This window comes from Triturus cristatus, chromosome 5_2 (assembly GCF_964204655.1).
Source record: "Triturus cristatus chromosome 5_2, aTriCri1.1, whole genome shotgun sequence".
NCBI lineage: Eukaryota > Metazoa > Chordata > Amphibia > Caudata > Salamandridae > Triturus > Triturus cristatus.
Genome location: NC_140588.1, coordinates 1,127,787,517 through 1,127,796,785, shown reverse-complemented (window position 1 = coordinate 1,127,796,785; position 9,269 = coordinate 1,127,787,517). Strand labels below are relative to the sequence as shown.

Here is a 9,269-nt window from a genome sequence, read left to right as displayed (position 1 = left end):
ATTTGTAGTGCTATTGTGGTTTGTATACCTACCTCTGTTTTTCTACACAAACAGCTTCTATTGGACAGAATTAGGAGTTAACACCTTCTCACATTTAGCACAGGTCTAGTTAGGAACGTGATATACATGGGCTCCTGGTTACCCTGATGAAGGCCCATGGATAGGGAGCAAAACATGTTGGAAGAAAGGATGACAGAGACATGATATATCTGTTTCATTAAGTAGGTGCTTTTAATCCTGCCTGACATACTCATAAATAAACCAAGGCAGTTTTAACATATTTCTGGATCCCAGTTCTATCCAGTACAGATTTCTTTTATGTCTTTCACCTTGAGGAAGAGACCATCTTGGTGTTGTTATCTAACCAAGATGTGATTGGATCATCTATGGTGAAGCATGCCATAAAGATGTGGGTGAGGCCTACCTGTCTATTCTTCTCATATGATCTTGTCAGGGTAGTGACACTCCTGTAGTTGGACCAACTTCCTGTTGGCCCTGGTCATCTCTGCATGGTTACCCCCAAACCTTTTGCCTTCAACCCCCCATGTTTTGCTGGATTCGTTTTTTTTGGCCTTAGGACTCTGTGCACTTCACCACTGCTACCCAGTGCTAAAGTGCTTGTGAGCTTTCCACTAAACAGAGTAGTATTGGTTATACCCATTTGGCACATCAAATTTACGTGTAAGTCCCTAGGAAAGTATATCCTCAAGTTCCCAGGGCCTGTAAATTATATGCTACTAGTGGGCCTGCAGCACTGACTGTCCCACCCACTTAAGTAGCACTGTAAAAATAACCCAGGCCTGCCATTGGAGTCTGTCTATGCATTTCTAACCTGCCATTTCAACCTGACAGAAACCTTCCTTTTTAACATGTACAAGTCAGCTTAGTGGGCAGAGTGCAGTATTTAAGATGCTGGGCATGTACTTTTGAGTTGTACATGTCCTGTAACAAAACAACTCTTGAATTTGTTTTTCACTACTGCGAGGCCTAAATTGCCCGTAGGCTAATATTGGTTTCCCATACTACATTTAATAGGTGTTAATTTTCAATTGGGAGCAGATCATCAGGTTGTGTTTGTTATCTAAAGAGTGGCGATTAAAAGCCCTCTTTAATGGTAAAGTCAGATTCAGTCACAATCCTGAACTTTTAGAAAGTTGCCATTTTTCTGCAACAGCCATTTGGTGTCTGCAGCCTGTTACTGGGTGACATGACGAGGTGTAGCTGGTAGTTGGACACTTGCACATCACAAAGGTTCTGCCTGGGCACTCTCAGTCAGGGATGTAAACGTCTAGAAGCCCCTCAAACTTCAAAGTGTGCACATTTAAAAATATTAAACCTTAGACCACAACTCTTCAATACACATCTGGACCTCAGAAGAAGAACTGCTGTGCTGCTCTGCTGCTCCGCTGACTTCCTACCTAAGTGGGAAGACTCGATCTGAATTCTGTACCCAGGACCACCAGGGTGACCCCAAAGGCTAGTTGGCAGGAGTCCCAATCAGAAGCCTCAGGGACAGAACAGGCTCCCTCCATCTTGAACCCAGAATCTGGACTCTGCCAGCTGTAAGTCCTGTCCTCCCAGGTGGTGCCACAAGAGTCCTGGACCTGTGGAAGTGGGCCTGAAGGTGCACTACCAGCCCAATTGTGGTGCAAGCAAAACTGTTCTGTCACAAACCAAACTCCATATTGGAACCACTGTGTAACAAAACTCTGATGCAGGACTTTGCATTGCTGACAGCAACCTCCTGGGAACCCTGGCTGCACAATGCATCCTCCTTGCAGGTTTTGCATCACAAATCATCGTCTATGGCATCTTCCATGACAATGCTGGACTCTGCATTGCAAGCCCCGCAGCTTCCTCTGAACCAGCCAATGCATGGCGCATCTCCAACGAAGGTCTTTGAATCGTTAGGTCCTTGTCAATGACATCCTTGATGACAACACAGAACCTTGCATTGCAGACACACAGTTCTCAAGAACCACTGCTGCGCAACGCACCCTTGACGTAGGACTCCGCATCATTGGTCTCTATAGCTGACCTGTGCTCCAATACGGTCAGGCTGAACTTATGACTTTGTCCAAGTGCAACCAGATAACTACAGTTAGGTCTTTGTGCTTGGATTTTGGTCATTTTGGTCTTACATTATATATTACATTTTACTCTATTTTTATAAATTGGTGTGGGGTTTTTCCTTGTTGTAACCGTTTGAAGTGGAGCATAAATACTTCACACATTGCATCCAGGTTAAACCTTTAAAGCTTTTGTGCCAAGCTATGAGAGGGTTAAGCACAGGTTAATTTGGGATATTCTCATGACTTCACCCTGACAAGGATTGCGGATTTTGCTTGGGTAGCATTCTACCTCCTCAACCAGTAACCCAATTTTCAACACTTTCCAAACATGAAAAAACTTTGTTTACCAACCTTTGAAAGGTGGTGGGTGCATTTGTCAACACAAAGGACATCACTCACTCTGAACTGAAAGTGGACTACAGGAGATGAAAAGGCTGACCTCTCCTTAGCTCCTTGGGTGAGGGCTTGCTGCCAGTAACCTAAAGTGAAGTCAAATGCACTTGGATACCTGGCAGTGCCCAATTTGTCTATGAGCTTATAAGCCCGGGCATGTGGAGAGCACAAGTACTGGTGACTTCATTTAGACCCGTGTAGTCCACACAGAAAATCATATCTGGTTTACCCCCCTTGGGTTTGGCTTGGGTACCAAAACTACTGGACCTGCCCTATGCACTACTAGAGGGCTTGAAAACCCCCAACTCTAGCACCGTAACAACCTCAGATTTGATGCCAGCTTTGTCCTGATCTGAGGACCTATAAATCTTACTTTTGACAGGCAAGCTGTCACTTGTGTCCACATCATGAGTTTACCAAGCTGTCTGTCTTGTGCTCCATGCAAACAGACCAGCAAACATGCCCACAGTCCGATAAAGGAATATCAAAGGACATGATTAAGTCCATGACACTTACAAACAATTAATATTAGAGGGGAATGCAAAAAAAAATTAAAGACTATGGGCCATATGTAGGAAGCCTAATACCGGTCGGTAACGGCCAATTTTCGGTAAATATCCCGTTACCGACCGGTATTTAGGCTTTTGCTATGTAGGGGGCACATTTCAGGATTCGGTAATTTACTGAATCGGTAAAATTACCGAATCGGTAATTTTACCCATTCGGTAAATACCGAATCCTGAATTTAGATGTAGGTGACACTCAAATGAGTGATGTGTAGGGAAAATAATTCGGTATTTAGCACCAAATATATGTTGGTGCTAAATACCGAATTCATTGCAAAAAGTAATATTTTGCTGGACTAACAGTGCCATGTGGCAGACATACATGCCCTTAGGGCATGTATGTGCGCCACATGTGCACACATGCAGGAATCAGGGGTGCAACAGGGTGTCAATGTGACACCCTGCCACCCTTGAATGTGCTCCCCCCATTATCGAATCGGTATTTACCGATTCGGTAATGAGGCATACCTTCCCATTGATTCCTATGGGCCTCCAGGCCCATAGGAATCAATGGGAAGGTATGCCTCATTACCGAATCGGTAAATACCGATTCGGTAATTACCGAATTTCTCCGATTCGGTAATATTTACCGAATGATTACCTACATACGAGTTACCACTTCTTAAATACCGAATCGGTAAAGTACGGTATTTAAGAAGTGGTAAATTGTATGCTACCTACATATGGCCCTATGTAATTGTTTTCATTCACATCATTTTGAAAGCATATTTACTATTACATCAGAAAAATACCCCACCTCATGTCTGTTAAAGCTAGGTGCTTTAAGTGGGCTGTGGTTCTAAAATGTTTGGGAAGCACTGCTCAAGAGACATTCACAAGGGCCAAGAGAGGTGGGCCATTCATCCCCTAACTGCCTTGCCTTGCAAAAAAGCTATTAGGGTCCTAAAAGAAAGTCCCAGACTTGCCCAAGGATAAGGTACAGGCTTTGCCACCAAAACACTCTTGCCATGCCTACTTGCAAAGGGTAGAGTGCTTGAAAAATGCCCGAGCTGTGGTGTACCATATCTCCCTTTCTGCATTGCCCAACTGAAGAGGGATGCTTTACACATCTCAGTGCACTTGGTTTACCAACATGCAGGGCAGAGTTTCATGGCTTACCTGAGCTCCATGTCCCACACTCTCCAAGCACTCGAGATTTCACATTGTGATCTTAGTGCTGCCAGCTCCTCAGAAGTGATCCTAATACTAAGATACCAATGTGTCTTGTGAGCCCTGTGAGAGCTGTGACCCACTGACAGCACACACCTTTCAAACTGCTGAGATCCCACTCTGTGATGTAAGTTCTGGGAGAATTGTGACAAGATGACAGCTCACAACCCTACAGCACTCTAATCACAGTCTGTGATCTGAGTGTTCAGAGAGACCAGATCCCTTCTCAGAATCAGTGTGTCACTACAGCACAATGTAAAGAGCTGCCATAGAGGTGAGTATGGGCGGACATGATAAGCCCTCCTCGCCATCTCACCTGCCTATCAAAATGCAGTTCATAGCTGACAGTGCCTCAGACATTTCTGACCCTGCTGCACATGCCTGAACCTGAGGGAAATTACAGGGCGACACACTTTTTATGATTCGATAATTGTCTACTGACACAAATTGCACAGCTTCTTCGCTTAGATGTGTGCCTTTTACAAATGCCATTTATTTAAACCTATGCAAAAATGCATAAAATATCCCATGCATAGGGGTCCATTTGCATGTCTGTGTCATAGTATTTGTATAGATCTTAAATCCCAGATGTGCAACTAGGATGTGTATAAGTGTGTGTGTGTGTGTGTGTGTGTGTCTTTATGAGTGTGTGCATGTGTTTGTTTACTCTCCCTGTTTCTGAGTTGGGGATTATGTTTCTGACCTTTCCTCTGCTTTGACACCAGGTTCCCAGCTCCTTCTGCAGCGAGAGCTGCCCTCCTGGGTTCAGACAGGCTGCGAGGAAAGGGAAGCCCATCTGCTGCTTCGACTGTGTCCCCTGTCCTGCTGGAGAGATTTCTAATGAGACAGGTGAGAATAAGGTCTTACTAGTAGTATATGTCTAAAACACAGTTAGGCCAGCATTGACATCTTGATAAGCTGATAACCTGGCTGCATGAGGCTGAGTCCATGCAAGCAACATAGTGCCCCTGCCTTGTCTAGGCTTGGAGCAGCCAACTCAGCAGAAGGAGAATGACAGGTCTGGGAGCATCAGATAAACTGGACTGGAGATGTTTCTTGTGCTCTTTACACATACCACTTGTCTGGAAGCAGCTCCATTTCATGGACACCTGAAGTAGAAAACCCCTGACTCCTTTCTTTACTCTTCCCCGGGTTTCATTTACTGCCAATATTACTATTTTATCAGACCCTTGCATTTTAAGCAGAGCTCCACTGATTGCCAGGTCAGTTCACACTCTATAAGTCAATACACAGATCTAAAACCTGCAATAACAGAGGGCGAGTCACCGGCTCCGCAGAACGACCATACATCAACATGTAATGTTAATGAAGATGTACTGCTTGGAGTGCTGGAAGGAACAATGGAAGCAACCTCCCATGAGAATAATGTGAGAAGTCTGTCGGAGTGGGGTGTGTACAGATATTACCAGTGGCACAGCAAGGGTGTCATGGGCCTCAGTGCAAGCAAGGATAATGCCCACTCCCAACTCTTGAGAAGGTAATGAAACACAACATTATTCAGGGGGTCAATGTGCCCCTCAGGACTCTGGGCCCCATCGCAGTTGCACCTGCTCCACCACTGGTAGCTCCACCCTGGACATCACATGGAGGATTCAGGCCAGTGGGTCACATTTATTTATTGATGGATTGTTTGTAAAGCAGAGTTTCACTTATGTAAGCACCTCTTGGTGCTAAAGGTTACATAGTACTTGATGCTGCTGCAGAACATCAGTTCACACCTCATAGGGCGTACAGACAAGTTGCGTTTGGAGTGAATGTACTGTGATAGTGAGTTCTGCAGGGAGGGTCCTAGCACCACCAAGGATCTTCCTCTCTAGCTGAAGGATTTTGAATTTTAGAACATGGAAAGGACAATAAAAGAAAGTTGATAGAAATGGCAGCAAGGTGTTTCACCTTTCACTGGGAAACAGATTTGTAAGAAATAGATAAAAGAAAATATGTGAATGGGACATTGCCATGAGCACAAAGGAGCAGGTTGCACTGCAAGGGTGCTCTGGCTTGGCCAGCCCCAAAGTGTAGCTAACCACCTTCCCGTGACCCCACAGTGAACACAGAGGGACTCAGGAGGGTCCTGCAATGACTGAGTTTGTGAAGGCTGCCCTGGGGACCTAACAGGCCCCCCACAACAGGCAGTCATATACACAGTGGGAGGAGAAGCAAAGAGGCCATGGGCCGCTGCGACGAGCTCTGGTCTTGGTATACCGGGAGTGACAATGGACCTATGAAGTACTTGAAAATGATCAAGTGAGTGCCCCCTGGACTCCTCTCTTTCCCCCAGTCTTTTCCAAAATGGAGCTGAGAACAAAGGAGAAAGGCTGCATGCCAAGATGGCAGCTACCACGTAGAGCAATAGGCGGCCATGCTGTGATGAGCATGTGCAACAGAGCCCATGGGGCACAGCATTAGTGTGAAATATCAGAAATGGACAAGAGCCTGATGTCACCCTAACTGCCTGGAGAGCTGGAGGTCCCAAGCATTAACAGAATTACCTCCAGATTCAGAAGAGCTAGAGGAGGCTGCCCTGTAGAGAAGAGTTGCAGCCCTGATTACGACCACACAATAATGTTTGGACACAGAGGTATGGTTACTCGGGTGCTCCCTACAGGGGCAACAATAGGAAATTATTTCCTCAAGAAAAGGCACTCCATTTGTGATAAATTGAGTTGTGATACGTTGAGTAATAAGTTGAGTGGAGTTTTTTTTCTCGGGGGGCTGATCAAGTGTGATGCATTGGTTGATTTAGACAGAGTAAACACACATATGGAGGTACCCCCTGCAAAGACATGTGAACGGAGCAGCAGCTTAAGCAGGTACTGGCTGAACAGAGAAGCCCAACTGATGCAAGCAGAGAATGTAGAGTACTCATTGGCCAATGGGCACGGAATTCCAGCCACAGAGCAGGAAGCGATGTCCCCTATTTTTTGGCAATATTAAGAACAGGTAAAAGACACACACCAAGTGGACCTCAAGACAGAGATGAGTGGTGAAAAATAAGGTACGGAAACACCCAAATTGGCAACAAAGACGCTAAGGTGCAGCAAAGTAATGAAGCTTTGACGGATAGGGCCCTGAAGTCCAGGGAAGCTGTGTTGAAAGGACACAATTGCAAATTTGAGGTCATACTACAAGCAATCCTTGATACCAAAACATAATTAGAGGCCAAGCTATATGCAGTACCTGCTGAATGAAAGGACCACAATCAATACATTTGCACTGTTGGCACTTCGATCTATGGTATGTGAGCTACATAGACAAATGAAAAGTCTCATTGGGTAAATTGATTGGAGGTGACTGAGGCTTGTTAGCAGTGCAATAATCTGTATCTTGTGGGCTTCTTAGAACTTGTAGAAGGCTGAGATGCAGAGTTGGATTTAGAGAACTTGGACACACAAAATATTTTCAACAGTACACCACCTCTGCATTTTAACAGGCAAGCATCCATTACTGGGGGCCCACAGAGACCTTTATTTGCAGGTCCCTGAATTATTGAGTTTGCAACGAAAGATTATAAGCAGCCAGACAACATTGCCCGTAAATGATTGAAAACACCTTAAAACATATATTTAGAGATTTCCCAGCATTAGTGCAGTGGAGGTCCTAAGATATCAAAGCTCATTGGATGCAGTTTCAGAGAATGGAGATACAGTCTTAGAAGACAACAGGGATGGTCAAGGTGAACTGGAGGCTCTGAGCCAGTGCCTGGACTTTACACCCGTGACTGCTGAACGTCTCCCATGAAATGGTTTGATTGGAAAGGTGGAAGCTAATGGAGAATCACAGGCAAAGTGGGAGCTTACTCTGAGAACCTAGTAATGGGTCTGGATGATGCATCACGTATAAAGAGCATGTTAGAGCTACATGATCAATGGATTGCAGAACATTTGTTGAATGGATAGTGAGTCAACCTGGAATGTGCATGCTATGTGTATAGTTGTTCCTGAGGAACACGCTTTATCTGAATGTCCAGGAGAAAAGTTTGCATGATGGGTTGAAGGAGCAGTTCCATAAACTGCAGCCGGGGGAAGGGAAATAACAACTGAAGGCTTTATTTGAAAAGTTGTTATGCTAATCTTTGAGGTAGTAGCTACTAATACACTTATCAGAATCAATGCTGTCAGCTGAGGCTGGTGAATTGGGGCAAGGGTGACCAACAGATTACTAATATAGGAGCATGTCCAGGGGTAATGGTTGATTGAGGCAAAATAGATGGCATAATTAGGAGGATATAATTGTCTCAGGTGGAATGTCAGAGGGCTGGATCCGCCTGCAAAGAGACTTAAAATCTTGTTGTACCTAAAACGCAGAAAACCTCAAGTGGCGTATGTACAGGAAACCCTTCTTACAGCGGCTGAGCTCAGAAAGCTGCAAAGGAAATGGCAGAGGCACTAAGGCAGAACCACATTCTCAACCTTTTTCATATGTGGTGGGCTTGACATAAATAGACACTGAGGGCCGCTATGTGATATGAAATCGCCTTATGGAAGGTACTCAGTGAGCGCTAATTTTCTTATACAGGCATAATGTCAATCAGATACAATAGCTAACAAGATGGCCACCGGAGAGTAGCTCCCCTAGGATGCCCCAGGCTGGGGATATTCATCGCTTTTAAATCCCTGCTTTAGCCTTGCCATCCACCGCCCTCTCCCTCTAATCGCCAATACTCTTTCATCTAACTTGAATCTGGGCAGCCTGATCGAAAAACAAAATAAATGAGAACTTGTAATATCATAGTCTTCCTCAATCTTACCTATTCAACGGTTCTATAAGGACGGACTCCTTTATGACTGCTGCTCTACTGGAGACAGACCAGATCGCCCACGCTGCGCTGTTCCCTTGGACTTCTCGAAAGGTGCTGCTTGTTTTGGCAGGGACTGGCAATGTTTGAAGGACGAATTGCCACTACTGCGACATCCCCCTGGGCTGTGCTTGCCATGGCCGCTGCTATAGGGGTGGGCTGTTGGCTTCCACCACAGCTCCAACTTTTGCAGGACTTATTGCCACTACTGTGACAACCCCCTGGGCTGTGCTTGCCATGGCTGCTGCTTAG

The 9,269-nt window shown here is 45.2% G+C and overlaps 1 protein-coding gene across 1 annotated transcript in view; it reads left to right on the top strand.

Moving 5' to 3' along the window:
* The first annotated feature begins 441 nt into the window (after positions 1 to 441).
* The window catches only part of LOC146829888 (vomeronasal type-2 receptor 26-like), an 81,000-nt gene continuing 72,172 nt past the window's right edge, over positions 442 to 9,269 (top strand). The window contains exons 1-2 of the mRNA XM_085606564.1: positions 442 to 449; positions 4,983 to 5,050. Coding sequence (XP_085462690.1) covers positions 442 to 449; positions 4,983 to 5,050 — 76 coding nt within the window. The remainder of the gene's footprint in view (positions 450 to 4,982; positions 5,051 to 9,269) is intronic.